The sequence below is a fragment of the Prionailurus viverrinus genome, chromosome D3 (genome assembly GCF_022837055.1).
Source record: "Prionailurus viverrinus isolate Anna chromosome D3, UM_Priviv_1.0, whole genome shotgun sequence".
In the NCBI taxonomy this organism is placed as follows: domain Eukaryota; kingdom Metazoa; phylum Chordata; class Mammalia; order Carnivora; family Felidae; genus Prionailurus; species Prionailurus viverrinus.
In genome coordinates, this window is record NC_062572.1 from 10,964,522 (window position 1) to 10,979,858 (window position 15,337).

The window sequence follows — 15,337 nt, forward strand, 5'->3', positions numbered from 1 at the left end:
TATCCTTTTGAGCCTGGGTCGTGAGTGAATCACTCTCTTCTCCCCACGCAGATGGAGGCAGCTATGCCGTCCATGACTCCCGGGCCCCCAGTCTAGGCTCAGGGGGTGAGAGTCCCCCATCGAGCCCCACCGGACACAACTGGGAGATCAACTATCAAGAGGCAGCAATCTACCTCCAGGTGAGCGTCTCCGATCAGGATCTGTTCTCGGTGCCTGTTGGTCGAGTAGGGTACCCGGGCCTCTGCTACGTGCCCAGAAATTCAGTTCTGGCTCCGGTTCCTGCCCCTGCTCCTGTCTCAACTTTCAGTGAGGAGAGCCAACCCGCTCGTGCCCAGACAGGGAGGGCAATGTGCGTGGGCTTTCCTGTGACTCCCAGTATGTGGCCCTGCCTGTCCCCAAGGTTCCCTGAGTCTGTCCCCTTGGCCTTCCCTGCCTCGCTCCCCATTCTCAGGCACTGACGGTCAGTTCTTGAGGGGGAGTTCTTGAAATAACATAATACTGTAGCAGGGGTTGGTCGGCCTGGTATGGGAACTTAGAGATAGATCTTTATTCCTTTCCTGACTAATTTGCTGTTGCTTTCACATTTGCTATTTCTTTATTGGTTCTTGTTTTTTTTTTTCCCCCCTCTTTTTTTCAATAAAAACAATACTTTCTTTATAGAAGTAATACATGCCCACTGCAGTAAGTTTAGGTACAAAGGGGATGTGGCAAAAACATTCACCTGAGTCACTGTCAACATTATTTAGGAATAAGGGGTGCCTGGGTGCCTCGGTCGGTTAAGCGTCCGACTCCGGATTTTGGCCCAGGTCATGATCTCACGTTTTGTGAGTTCGAGCCTTGTGTTGGGCTCTGTGCTGACAGCATGGAGCCTGCTTGGGATTCTCTATCCTTCTCTCTCTCTGCCCCATCCCACTCATGCTATCTCTCTCTTTCAAAATAAATAAACTTAAAAAATTTTATTAAAAAAGAATAGTACAGGGGTTTTCTGTGTTTTGTAAAGTAATTTTAAAGTCACGTGATACGTACAGTTGTATAATCTGCTTTTTTTATAGTGTGTGACAGAAGCTTTTTTCTTATGTTTATGAAAATTCCTAGAAACAAATTTTAACGACTTTATATCTGATAAATGGATCCTAATTTATGTAAACTGTCCTGAAAAGGCTGGATATTTTCCCATCTTTTATACTTCCCTTATTATATATTATGCATTTCCCTATTATAAATTATAATCCGAGGACAATCCACGCATCGAGCTATTTCTCTCTCTCTCTCTCTCTCTCTCTTTAAGATCCAGGATTATTTTATTAGGAAAGCCTCTGAGAAGTGGAATTTACCTAATGGAAGGAAGCAACATTTTTAGGGCCCTTGATGTACAGTTATCAAATATTCTCCAAAGGGGGGACTGCCTCTTAACTGCCTGTCTCACCGTCTGTAGCATTAGTCACTATAATCTTGCCATTCTTGTCACCGTAAAATGTCAGTTTCTTGTGTGCACTGAGTAAGAGGGTAGATGGGGAAGTGGAATTTTTCTTAAATTCATTTGAATAATAATTTTCCCTAATCTTTTTTCTTTGAAGCAGCTCTCACATTGCAAGTATGCATGTGTGTGTGCGTGTGCGTGTGTGTGTGCGTTTTAAAGATTTCATTAAATTCGGATAGTCCTTTCATAGTTGCTCAGCTCCCTTTATGCTTCTCTTGTTTTATGCAGCATCACATAAGTTGTGTTCCTCACCAGATACATTTTGGTTCAGGTGAAAACAATAGAAATGGTTCCGGGACATTTTGGCAAGCTCGGGCATGCCTGCCGGTGATCTGGAAGGGTGCCCCAGGGTCACTCTGTGCACTGTCACCTTAAGGTTGAATAGACGCTATCTAAGCACAGGATGGATCAAAACACAGAGTTAGGATGGCTTGGGGGACTTGAGAAGTCTGGTAATTCCTTCACTCCTTAAGCAGGTGAGAACATCAGTAGTGAAAATATCTGCCTTTAAGTGGGCACCTGCTGGTCAGTCTAACAACCCTCCAAGGTGGTCTGATCATCTCCCGTTCACTGACAAGCAAACGACACTCAGAGGGGCTAACGGAGCCCAAGGCCACCCAGCTAATAAGTTACAGAGCATGGATGTAAACCGCGTCCAGCTCACCTGAAACAGTGCTTCTCTGCTATACATTGTTGCTTTATTTCTTTACCCGGCCACGTGTATCCACTTGAAAATGGGCCCCCGTTGTGGAAAAAGAGGCCACAGAACTGCAAGTATAGTATGATAATTTTTACATAACGTTTATGCATCCAGACACACACACACACACACACACACACACACACACACGGGTTCATATACGTATCTAGCAGCATACACCTGTGTGCTCACGCACATGTGCGTAGATCCCCATTCCCATCTGGAAAGTTGTTCATCCAACTCGTAAAGGTGATTATCTTTGGCTGACGGAATTTTTACTGCCTTGTCATCCTGTGTATTATTTGAATTATGTTTACCAACAACGCATCATTTTTTTTTTTTTTTTAATAAAAATCCAAGCAGAACTCAGACGCCTCTGAACGGTAGTTCACGGCTGTTTCGTGTGGGGTGGGTTTAGCTGTTGTCAGATGGTCTTTTTTTCCTGCTTTGCCGCTGAGCTGCGGCATGGCCCCTGAACCAGGCTGTGGGTACGCTCGGATAGTTGGCCCCTTGCTCCTCTGAAGATACCTGGGGCCTGTGGTTTCCTCTCTTCCCAAATTTTACCTGTTAACTCACTCACCCTCGGGAGCCGGGAGCTCTGTGGTCCTGGCACCTCGCAGTGAGGAAATAAGGCCAGTGTTCTCCTTGGGGTTTGGATCAGAATCCAGTGATGTGAGTAGTATTTTCCTCCATCCTTGTTGGTGGAGACCTCATCTGCTCTCCTGGCAATTCCAAGTCCTGGAGGTAAAGCCTGAGCGCCCCCCCCCACCCCCCCCCCCCCCCTTGTTGGTGGTTCCCTCTAGCCAGACCTGACTACTTATTGGAAGATGTTACCCAAGAATTGCATTTTTTAGTAATTCAAACCAGAAGCTTCCCGGGCCACCCTGTGTGTCCCCCAACCCGCTCCCCGGCCATGGTGGTGGTGGTAAAAACCACAGCCCTGCACAGATCACAGGGCTACGAGTGAGGCTTGCCGGCTTGCCCTCTGTCTGCCTGCTGGGATGTTTGTTCCCTTTGTCTGGCCTGCCCCTGTTGAGTCTGTGGTTTGTCTTTATTTTTTGGTATTGAAGCTAGTGATGTCTCTGGCTTCAGGGAAGTGACTCGTTCAAAGCCACCCTGCAAACCACAGCCGAGGTCAGAGCTCCCCACCTCCCAGCTACTGGGAAGTCCCAGGACCGGCTGGGGTCTGGAGAGGCGATCTCTTACAGGCGTGGATCATCCTCCCAAACATCCATTAAACACCTCCTGTGTGTGCCAGGCATCGTGCTGGGTGAGCACTGGACCGCATCCCCGGCCTTTCCTGCTGTCCTGACACAGGCTTGGTGAGCTGAAGCGGCCTCGGGGTGGCACGGAAGCCCACCAGGCCAGAGTGCTTTCCACGCTTTCCACGCCCAGCGTGCCCCTCCGGGCCCAGAGCCGCTCTTCCTCCAGCCTGGCTGCCTCTTCCACAGGAATCACTGCGGTGTGTTAGTTTCACCTCCCCGGAATAAGGGTTGTGAGGACGGAGAGGGTGGTCTCGTCCCAGAGGAGCCGAATAGTTGGAATAGTTGAAGGTCTGACCTCATTCCAAGAGCGCTGGAGAGCTTCCAGAAGGGCTCTGGGTCAGGGGGCCTGGGTGTCCCTTCCTGCTCCACGACTTTCCCCTCCAGGAAGTGAAGCCCGTGGGAAGAGTCTGCTGAGTGTTCATGCTGGAAGTGAAAGAGGCAGGTGCCCTCAACTCAGCATTGCTGACGTTCGGGGCTGGGTAACTCTTCGGCACGGGGGCCTCTCCTGTGCATCTCAGGATGTTTAGTGGCATCCTTGGAATTTGCACGCTGGTTGCCAGCAGCACCCCCAGGTGTGATGAACAAACGTCTCCAGGCCGGGATGGGGTGGAGGAAGCAGGGGGCAGGGCAGCCTTGCCCCTAGTTCAGAAGCACTAAAGACGACGCGTGCGGAACATTACCGGCTTTGGCTGCTGGATGGGGTGCTGATGGGGGAGAGCTGATGGGGTGGGGTGACCCTTATCGCTGTGCCCACCAATTACAGGGGGGCAGCGAAGACTCCTCCCCACAGCCACCAGAAGGCTGACCCTAACAGGGAGGGTCAGCACTGGCCCTAGGGTGTCATCTGCTTGTCACAAGTGGACCATCCCCAGGGCCCTGCCATCAGCAGGAGGCTCATCACAATCTGGTGATTGTGCGGCTCTGTGAGCTCAGGGGCCACTGAAGCTTCTGTGCCGCGATTTTCTCATCTGTCAAATGGGACAATGAAAGCCCCTGCCAGAGAGGGGATGTGGTCAGGAGTAAAGGAGTGTCCAGGGCTCAGGTAAGGGGCTGAGCCTGGTGCCTGGCCGGGTGGGGACCTTGGTCAAGGTCAGCCCCTGTCCCATTACTGTCGGAGCTCAGGAATGAGGGCAAGGCCTGTCATTGTGGAGGAGTTAGGAAAGGAGATGAGTCAAGAAGTGAAAGAGGCAGGTGCTCTCAACTCAGCACTATACTTACTATATGTATACGTATATATATAGGTAGTCTCAGGCTCCTTTTTTTCTCAGTGTTAGTATCATTTATAATCATAATAACAGGTAATATCAACAGGGAGCCTATTGTATGCCAGACATCCTAAGTGCCCTACAGGAGCCCTGTGAGTAAGGATGCGTGTTATAGCCCACTGGTAGTCGAAGAAGGGGAAGAAACATTCTCCGCATCATCCAGGGAGGAGCAGGGAAGCCAGGACTCAGCTGTGTTTGCTTCCCCTCTCCCCCCACCTCCCGGCCCTTTACAACCCACGGGCGCTTCTGAGAGCCGGAATTTGGCCACTGAGGGGCTCACACGTGCCGCCTCTGTTCTCGTTCTCTCGGGGACTCTTTATTCTTTGATTCTTCCAGGCGGTCCTGAGGAAGAAGCCGGTCTCTTGAGGGACCTGACCGGGGTGCAGTTTGGTGAAGACAATACTTTTGGTCTCCCATCGGCTTCCATCCCAGGCTCGACACTTCGCTCGTTCGCCAAGGGCCCTCCTTCTCCCCCAGCCCCTGGCACCTCTTTGGTGCTGTGTCTCCTCGAGGCCCGTTTGCCCACACTGCTCTCGTTCCTTCAGGAAGGCGAGAATAATGACAAGTTCTTCACCCACCCCAAGAACGCCAAAGCGCTGGCGGCCTACCTCTTCGCACACAACCACCTTTTCTACCTGATGGAGCTGTCCACGGCCCTGCTCCTGCTGCTGCTCTCCCTGTGTGAGGCCCCCGCCGTCCCCGCACTCCGGCTCGGCATTTACGTGAGTGTCCGCTTGGCCAGCCCGGAAGGGAACATCCTGGTAGAGCAGATGCCCCCGGTGGATTTAGAACAGAGAGGCCCGGGTGTGTGCGGCGGGCATCATAGAGGCCTCGGGAGCAGCATTGGATTGCCAGTCTTGCATGGGATCCCTGCTGGAGTGAATGCTCTCTGTGATTGGGCTTACTGGTACCTTCCGGGGGGGGGGGGGGGGCGCCATCTGATTGGCTCATGGAGGGCTGTGGGCCACACCTTGGTTCCAGGGGAGCAGTGCACCTGGCTGCGGTCCCGCCCACCGTCCGCAACCTCAGGGGAAAAGGTAGCCGGGTGTGACCGCCGGGAGGCCAAGGGGCTGGTGGGGCTACACCTCCTCCTGCCCTCTGGTTGCAGGTCCACGCGACCCTGGAGCTGTTCGCCCTGATGGTGGTTGTCTTTGAGCTCTGCATGAAGTTGCGGTGGCTGGGCCTCCACACCTTCATCCGACACAGACGGACCATGGTCAAGGTGATGTGTCCGTGTCCGAACGGCGTTTTCTCCCACGTCAGCTTCCGGCCTGTATCTTCAGTTCAATTCCAAATCCCCCCTGGGCCGAGCCCTGCACTCGGCACTGCAGCCCTGGGGCCCTGTCCTTGCCAAGCCTTGCAGAGCCTCGCCCGGATGTCGTGGTGATGCTAACGGGAGCCACTGTGATTTGGCACCTAGCGTGTGCCCGGCATCGGCACAACAGCCTTTGCGGGAGATGTGTTACTCTTCCTAGTTTACACCCTGCCGGCCAGACGAGAATGGGATCTAAATCCCAAAGCTTGGGGTTCAAACCCAGGTCTGTCTGGCCTCCAAGCCCATGCGGATCAGTAACCAGTAACATACCCCTCTCTTCTGGGCAGCGAGTAGGCATGAGTCAGAGTGCGCTTTGCCATGTAAAAAGCATGCACGCTTGTCCAGGAGAACGTGCCCAAGGAATGGCACATCAGGATGCCCTGCAGACGTCAGGGGCCTTCCCGGTGGGAATGGGGAGGGCTGAAGGCAGAGGGTGGGCAGATGTGGCCAAGCAGAGTGGCCGATGAGCTGCTGGGAGCAGGGCTTCATTCCCCCCGGGGCCATACATCTGTGCCAGCAGCCAGAGGGCTTGTGTCCAGGGGCTGCTCGATGTCGGGGGGCTGGGGGGGTTGCTGAGAGAGAGCTGGAGAGAAGGGAAGGGCCTCTCGAGGCCAGAGTGGGCAGGATCTTGCCAGCCCTCTGTTCGTGGTGTGCAGGTGGGGGCTGGGGAAGGAGCTGATGGAGCTCTGTGCCCGTCCACCCCCAGACCTCCGTGCTGGTGGTGCAGTTCATCGAGGCCATCGTGGTGCTGGTACGGCAGACATCCCACGTGCGTGTGACCCGGGCTCTGCGCTGCATTTTCCTCGTGGACTGTCGGTACTGCGGCGGCGTCCGGCGGTAAGGCCCGGGGGACGAGACGGTCGCTATCCTGGCCTGGTCTGGCCCGGACCTCTGGGCCTGTGGAGCAGGACCCAGCGAGTCAAGTAGCGATGGGATCAGTTCTGCACGCTGGGAGAACACACGCCCGCTCACTTCCTTCGAAGTGGACCCGCACAGGGCAGAAGGCGGTCCTCCACTCGGGTTTCGGTTTCCTGGCTCCGGGTCCGGGGCTCTTTCCCGTCTTATTTGCAGCCTCCTGGGGCTGGCTCCTCTCTCGGACGCATTATTTGCCCAAACACAGCGGCAGTGACCTCTCAAAGCAGGCAACTGCACAAAGACTGAGTGACTCAGCAGGCTGACCCCCTCCCCGAGCCCGGGGGCTGGACTCAAACCTGCCCACCAGCCTGGAGTTGAGCTTAGTGCTGCAGACTCCATCTGGAAAGTCTCTTGGCTGGGATGCTGAGAGAGAGCAGGCTGGGCAGTTCATTCTTCGGGCCCGTGCTTGTTTCCAAAGCTGGAAACAAGTGTCCCAGGACTAGGTGGCCCTGAAATGTCTTTGCGCGTCCTGCTCCTGGAAGCTCGGTGCCCAAGGCCATGCGCTTGGCCTTCTGCTTGTTCCCCCCCACTACTCACCAGGGCCCTTGCCTGCTTGGGCTCCGCAAGCAGGAGGAAGGGGCTGTGTGTGGCGTACCTGGCCCGGTTTTTCCCCGTCGTCCCCGGGCGGAAGTCCCCTGGGAAAACGCCGAGCGTGACGTCACAAACCAGGGTACCGCAGGCCTTAGTGTGGTGTGAGTCGGGAGCCCTGGCCCCTGCCTCGCCCGTGGAGTCCCAGACAGCCCCCCACTTGGGCCCCGCGCCCCCTCCCCGCCTCACCCCTCCGGCCCTGCTGTCTCCCCAGCAACCTGCGACAGATCTTCCAATCTCTGCCACCCTTCATGGACATTCTCCTGCTGCTGCTCCTCTTCATGCTTATCTTCGCCATCCTTGGTGAGTTCCCCGCGCCCGAGGCCCTGACGCCCACCCCCACCCCCCGCCCCCAGATCAAATTCGTGGTTGAAGACGAACTCACTCTGACAGTTGGAGAAGTTCAGGAAGCTTTTACACGTGTGCAACACGCATGGCCTTCGGCTTAGGAAATGAAGTCTTAGGAGTAAAATGCAAAGCCCCTCTGTATCTTTTCATGACCCCCGGTCCCTTCCCCTCAGAGGTACCCCCCCTGACCTAAGCCTACCACTGCCACGCGTATCTTTCTAGCTATACTTTATATTTCCTGAAACAGCAAGTAAGTGGTATTGCTGTGCATATCAAAACATGTTATGGGGCGCCTGGACGGCTCAGCCGGTTGGGCAGCTGACTTCAGCGCAGGTCGTGATCTCGCGGTCCGTGAGTTTGAGCCCCACGTCGGGCTCTGGGCTGACCGCTCGGGGCCTGGAGCCCACTTCCGATTCTGTGTCTCCCTCTCTATGTGCCCCTCCCCCACTCCCCCTCTCCCCCTCACCCCCCCCACCCGCCGTCTCTCAAAATGAATGAACATTAAAAAAAAATTTAAACAAATAAACATTTTATAGAAATGGTTACATGATGTGTGCAGGGTGGGGGGGGCCCTCCTGCAAGTTGCTCTTTGGCGGTTTCTTCCGTTGTTGGGCGTTTTCACCATTACACGTCACAATGTAGTGAACGCTCACACATCGGCCACTGGCTCCCTCTTTGCCTCCGACCCTCCACCCGACCACCCCACTCTCTGTAGAACTTCCTTTGTGCTCCAAGGGGGCTAATTACCTTGAGGGCAGAACTTTTTCCCTTTTCCCACTCGGGATTTCAAGGACTCAGGGCAATAGCCCATTCCAGGAGGGAGGAAACCGAGGGTGTTCGCACCCCAGGACCCTGGGCTATATCAAGGGAATCTCTTTGGAATTGTCACTTGGAATTGTCCAGCCTGTGGATGAGTTTCATTTGGTCTGAAAATGTTGAGCCGACATTTGAAAATTAGATTTATTACATGAAAATACAGATTTCTAGCCTTGAAAAAAATGGTTTTTTTAATTTAAAAAACGGAGGTGTAAGTGACATACAACATCGTATTTGTTGTAGGCGCACAACAGAACGATTTAATATTTGTGTCTATTGTGAAAGGACCACCACAGTAAATCTAGTTACTGCCTGTCACCACACACAGTTGCAAATTTTTTTTCTCTTCCGATGAGAACTTTCAAGACCTCCCTGAGCAACTTTCAAATATACAACCGAGTGTTAACTACTCAACATGCTGGACGTCCAGTCTTTTTTTTTTTAAGGTTATTTATTTATTAAAAAAAATTTTTTTTAATGTTTATTTATCTTGAGGGAGAGAGAGACAGAGTGCAAGCAGGGGAGGGGCAGAGAGAGGGAGACACAGAATCCAGAGCAGGCTCCAGGCTCCGAGCTGTCAGCCCAGAGCCCGACGCGGGGCTCAAACTCACAAGCCGTGAGATCGTGACCTGAGCCAAAGTCAGACGCTCAACCGACTGAGCCACCCAGGCGCCCCCATCCAGCCTCTTTAAACAGCAGACTTGATTCTTGGGCCACGTATCACACCTGCTCCTTTGGACAGAGCGCGTGTTCTCCAGAGTGCTGCTGTCCCCACCACTCCCTGATGCTTTCCCTCTGCCCCCAGCACTCGTTTACATTTATTTGTGCAGTCCTTTGATGTCAGGTTTGGGACCTCTGCTCTAACCCTTTTTATCTGTGTGTTTTCTGCCCCCGTGTAGGTTTCTACTTGTTCTCCTCTAATCCTTCGGACCCCGTAAGTAGTCACCATGTTTATCCTGTTTCTTCTTCTATTTGGGGCCTATCCCCGCAGACAAGGGGGCCGGCCGGACGCCCCGGCCACATGAGGAAGGTTTCTCAGCACGGCTTACGGCTCCTTGAGGGACGACACTTGAGCTGGTCCCTTCCTTAAGCACTGAAAGGGAATCCCCTTTGCCTGCCTTGAGAGGCAGGCTTCCAGGATCAGATCTGGAACAGATTTGGTGAAGGGACAGTGGAGGGGCGCCAAACGGATGGCGCAGACATGGGATTCTCTAGGAAAACAGTCCCGCCGGTTGTCTGCTTCTGCCAGAAGCGCAGAGTTCGAGAAGGCTAGAGGCGGCTGGACTCCGCATTCGCTCACCCCCGCTGCCATCCGTTAGGACTCCTTGGGAGGAGGGAGAGTGGATGGCGAGGGGAGGGGAAGGGAAGGGCGGGCACTCCAGGTGGCCCATCACAGCCTGCCTTCTTTCCCTCCAGTACTTCAGCACCCTGGAGAACAGCATCGTCAGTCTCTTTGTCCTTCTGACCACAGCCAAGTGAGTCTGGCTCTGCGTTGGCTTGGGCCCTCTGCTGGTGCCCCAGGGTCTTCTCTTTTCAGCAAGAATATCCCACACCTGAGGGCAGACAGGTGCTCGGGACACTGTGAGGGATGGGGGTGGCCCAATGAGCTCAAAGCTCGTGGACATGGACGAGAGGAGGGGCAGGTGGGGGTGGGGCTGGCAAGGCAGAAAGGAGAGATGTCCTCCGTGAGGATGGAGAAAGGGAGAAGGCAGCCTTGGGGCCCTGCGGTGATGCTCTGCAAATCCAGTTTCCCAGATGTGATGATGCCCTCCTACTCCCGGAACCCCTGGTCCTGTGTCTTCTTCATCGTCTACCTCTCCATCGAGCTGTACTTCATCATGAACCTGGTGAGTGAGCGTGCGTCGCGCTACCGGAGCAGCCGTCCCAGCGGGCACAGCGCCGGGCACCGCGGGAATGGGGAAGTCCGGCCCGCTGTTGGCCTCCATCCGGGATGGGGTCCCAGGCTGTGGTCAAGTGTGGTGTGGTGGCAGATGCCCTGGCGGGACTTGAGTTCAGCTGGTTCCCGGTGGGTACCCCTGGGATGATACTGCCGCGGCTCTTAGGCCTGGAGCTAGCCCTTAGGTCAGGGTGCCCTGGGGCCGTTCGTTCTCCAGCAAATGTGTGTCACAACAACTCTAAAAGCTGGCACCAACGAAGCCTTTGCCAGGCACCGGGCAGAGTGCTCCGTACGTGAGGATGAAATGATTTTCCACAAAACTTCTGGAGGCTCTGTTATGATCCTCAGCTTGTAACTGAGGAAACTGAGGGCCAGACTGACAAAGCAACTTGCTCACAGCTGCACAGCTCGGGGTGGCCAGGTGAGCTGGTCCGATCCCAGAGATCTGCCCTTAACCGCTCCCTCTGACTGCACCCACGTGTCTGTTTCCACCCCATTGATCGGGAACCATTAGCAAAGCAATCCAGGACGCATTCTGCTAAGGAGAACGTCAAGTCCCCGCGCACCCTGGGAACTTTGGAGGTGTTTGCGGAGGCCCAGCTGGCCACCAGAAAGCCTCTTCCCATCAGCAGATGGCCCCTAGGATGAGGCCATTAGGTCCGTGTCGAGACCACACGTCAATGCCAGACTGTCGGCAGAGGCTTTTATCAAAGCTTGTATTTATTTGTATACTTCTGAAGAGCATTCCTCCGCCGGCCCAGGGTAGAAATGGAGAGCACCTCCCCTGGGGCAGACTTAGGAAGTCTCCTAAAAACTTGAAATCCTATCTATCTTTATATGTGGTATAGTTCTTATATCCTGTTGTCGGTTTAGAATCATAAAAAGATATTCTGTGTAACTGACTTGTTTTCATTTGTAATATATTTCGAGCTGTGAGAATCTAGGGCACAGGTCAGCAAACTGCAGCCTGCTGGCCAAAGCCAGCCCACCACCGATTTCTATAAATAAAGTTTTATTGGCGCACAGCCATGTCCATTTGTTTGCGCATCACCTGCGGCTGATTTCATGCCACGGCTACAGGGTTGAGTACTTTCAACAGACACCATCTGGCCTTCAGAGCCTAGAACATTTGCTATATGTCCCTCTCCAGGAAAAGTTTGCTGCCCCTCCCTCGATCTAAAGGAGGAAAAAATGGGGGACCAATTTGAAGGGATGGAAAAGACCAGGGAGTGTCCCTCAAGATATTTTCGAGAGAAAAAGAAAGCGTTTCCAAAAAAGCTTTCTTTCAGATCTGATCCCGCCCTCCCGACACAGACTGTGTCGTAAATATTCCAGTCCTGGAATTGGGCAGCCCGGCACTGTTGTGCCCTGGAGGGCAGGCCACCTCACTGCCCGGATTTCTGGGGCTGTGCACGAAGCTGTGACTCACCGGGACTGGGAGGGAGCAAGGGGGCGAGGGAGGACCGTCCTGTGCCGTGATGCTCCTTCTTGGCTCCGAGGTTGGGGTGGACAGCGGCTCCCCGGCCATCAGGCTGGGTATAGAATCCAGGGCGCTTCTCTAGCCGTTTTCCCTTAGAACACTGCCTAGCCAGGCGTGGGCTTAGGTGGAGAGAGGCGACCAGGGGAAATACAATGACGTCTTCGCGTATCCCGAGAGAGGAGACTTACAAGTGGCCGCGGGTGAATTCCTCTGCAGACGCCTGGAGACTAACTTCCCGTATCCCCGAGGGGCAGGTGGGAGGGTCCTCTCAAGCCCCCCTTCTGGGGTGGCTGGGAGAGCACCCTCTGGAGGCAGAGGACGAACTCCCCGACTCCTTCAGGCCCCGCCACGCAGGGGAGCCAGGTCCTGTGTTCTTCCCTCACAGCTTCTGGCCGTGGTGTTCGACACCTTCAATGACATTGAGAAACGCAAGTTCAAGTCTCTGCTGCTGCATAAGCGAACCGCCATCCAGCATGCCTACCGCCTGCTCGTCAGCCAACGGGTACGGAGGAGTGGGGGTGGGGCCGGGGAGGGGACCAGTCCCTGTTCTCTCTCGCTGGCCCAGAGTAGCGCCTAAGCACGGCCGGGCCGGCAGCTTTAGAAACCAAGAGTTCTGCCCCTGGGAAAACACGAAAGAGCCAGATGCCCTGGGATCCCTCGTTGTCCTGGGCGTCCGGAGTGGCTGCCCCCAAGGGAAGGGCAGTCTGGGCTCTGTGTTTCCCCGTGTTCTCATGGCCCTCTGTCCTCTCCCTGCAGAGGCCCGCCGGCGTCTCCTACAGGCAATTTGAAGGCCTGATGCGCTTCTACAGGCCCCGGATGAGTGCCAGGGAGCGCTATCTGACTTTCAAGGCCCTGAATCAGAGCAACACATCTCTGCTCAGGTAAGAGTGGACGCCAGGTGGGGCGGAGTGTCTGGACAAGGTGTTCACACGAGGGAGCTGGGGCAGGCAAGGGCCCCAGGAGGTGGGTGGGCAAAGAAGCTTCTTAGAGACTAGTTTTCTCCACAGAGATTCTTACACACGTAGATGGCATCGTTCCTCCGGTTTCTTTTCACAAGTAACGGCAGTCCAACCCGAACCCAGTTCCAGCTGGCGTGACAAAAAAGGAGTGTATCGTCTCGTGAAATGGTCCGGCTCTGCCACTCACTCTCGAGTCCTGAGTGAGGTGGGGTAATCCCATTCGAGCGGAGCCACAGAGCCAGGCGAGCACGCATACACACACACACACACACACACACACACACACACACACAACACGCCCTCTGACCACAGTTCCTGGCAGAACCTCCAGAACTGGCCCTGAGATGTGTGTGGGCAGTCCTGGTCTTCCAGAATGCTGATGATCCGAACCCTTGTTTCCGGGGAAGGAAGCGGGCCAGCTGTAGAAACGCGAGCGGCTGAGCTCTGGGCTGAACGCAGTCCCAGCTGTTGCATTCAGTCCTCCGCCAGAGGAGGCTCTGTCCCTGGCTATCTAAGAATCCTAGTGACTAAAGCCATCAGTAGTCAGTATAGACCAAGCGGATTCAGTGGGCATGGCACCCAGAGGAAGGAAATCAGCTGCCTGCAGGTAAGGGTCCCTGGGGCACTGAGGTGCTGAAGGTCGCAGGTGTCCCCGCCCCTTTAAAGGTGACCACGGGTGGACGAGGGAGTCCTGAAACTCAGTGGCAGTGGGTTCTGAATTTTTTTTTTTTTTTTTTTTTTTACTTTTCCACGTGGCTTACAACAGCCTGAAGGACTTTTATGATATCTACGAGGTTGCTGCCTTGAAGTGGAAGGTGAGTGTTCGTACGAGACAGAAGACCAGAGAGGGAGCGGGGCTGATTGCACACTGGCGGCCTGACTCCTTCCCGCTGGAGCAGCTCGGCTCTCGGCCTGCCTCCCCACCCCCCAACTGCAGGGCTACAGGTGGCCATCCGTGTGCCCTTACACTTGCCCTGTAGCCTCCCGATTAAGAGCACTGAATCTCAGGTAGACCGCATTAGTTACTGTGTGACATCCGGCAAGCGTTGGAACCTTTTCAAGCCTTGTCCCACCTGGGAAATGGGATAACGATGATCCCTGCAGTTATTTCCAGCATCATATAAAAGGAAGGCACATGCATGGTTCCATTTAAATGCTCAGTAAACTGGCTGTCTTTGTTGTCATTTAGATCCCCGAGTGTTTTCGTTCTTCCCCAAGTTAGCTGGGGAAGCAGGGAAGGAAAGCGGCGTCCTGGTCCCCCAGGGCTGGGTTCTGGTCGCCGGTCCTAACACCCTCTCTCCATGGCCCTGTCTCCTGGCCAGGCAAAGAGAAACAGGGAACATTGGTTTGATGAGCTTCCCAGGACAGCGTTCCTCATCTTCAAAGGTAGGGTTGGCCTGAATGTGACATCTCGGCAGCTAGGGACAGATGGAGGTTTCCAGAGACCACAGATGAGCACCTTAAGAGCATATTCATAAGCTGTATGTGTGTGCGTACGCGTCTGAATGTGTGTGTGTGTACAAGAGACAGTGTGGCTACCCCAGCAGGCAAATAAGTGTTGGACTAGGAAGGAAATCAGTAGCTTAAAAACCAGACCAAAAGACCTTTGTGGAATAGTCACTGAAGAAGGTTCCACCTAGAGGTAACCACTGTTCATTTTCTGATGTGTTTCCTTCTGTGTTTGGTTATTTTTCTGTGCACTTTTTAAAAAAGATGTTTTTATTTAGTTATTTTGAGATTGAGGGAGCGCCCGTGGGGAAAGGGGCAGAGAGAAAGGGAGAGAGAATCCCAAGCAGGCTGTGCACTGTCAGCACAGAGCCCAGTGCGGGGCTCGAACTCATGAACCTGTGAGATCATGACCTGAGCCGAAGTTGGACATGTAACCGCCTGAGCCACCCAGGCGCCCCTCTGTGTACTTTTTAAAAGGGAGTAGGGTTACATTATAGACTCGGTTCCCAACCCTGCCTTTTTACCAAATAATGTATTCTGACCATCCTCCTCACAGGATACGTAGCTGGCGTATGTGATCCCTTACATCATGCTTGCGTAGCCTAAAATTCAAAATTTTAACATCAAAGCGCCCATATTATTGTTGCCCCTTAGTTGAGTGCCACTTGCAAAGATCCAGTTAGCTCACGGGGCATTTCTCGTGCAGAAAGGCTGAGGCCTGGGTATGGGCCATTATGAATGAGAGCAAAGAGGGCATGTTCTATTCTGTGACTTCTCCCACAGCTAGGGCTTGGGGCACAGCTGTTATCCCATATCCTGTAGAGGGTTTTCCATCCCGTGGGATGATAGCCACTCAAGTG

The 15,337-nt window shown here is 54.1% G+C and overlaps 1 protein-coding gene across 6 annotated transcripts in view; it reads left to right on the plus strand.

The window, feature by feature from the left end:
- The window catches only part of TPCN1 (two pore segment channel 1), a 63,346-nt gene that overhangs the window by 32,112 nt on the left and 15,897 nt on the right, over positions 1-15,337 (plus strand). For all 6 annotated transcript variants that reach the window (XM_047828855.1, XM_047828857.1, XM_047828853.1 and 3 more), the window contains 12 exons: positions 52-179; positions 5,256-5,432; positions 5,819-5,932; positions 6,732-6,862; positions 7,743-7,831; positions 9,592-9,626; positions 10,109-10,167; positions 10,440-10,539; positions 12,455-12,571; positions 12,826-12,950; positions 13,795-13,843; positions 14,351-14,414. In XM_047828855.1, the coding sequence (XP_047684811.1) occupies positions 52-179; positions 5,256-5,432; positions 5,819-5,932; positions 6,732-6,862; positions 7,743-7,831; positions 9,592-9,626; positions 10,109-10,167; positions 10,440-10,539; positions 12,455-12,571; positions 12,826-12,950; positions 13,795-13,843; positions 14,351-14,414 (1,188 nt within the window). The remainder of the gene's footprint in view (positions 1-51; positions 180-5,255; positions 5,433-5,818; positions 5,933-6,731; positions 6,863-7,742; positions 7,832-9,591; positions 9,627-10,108; positions 10,168-10,439; positions 10,540-12,454; positions 12,572-12,825; positions 12,951-13,794; positions 13,844-14,350; positions 14,415-15,337) is intronic.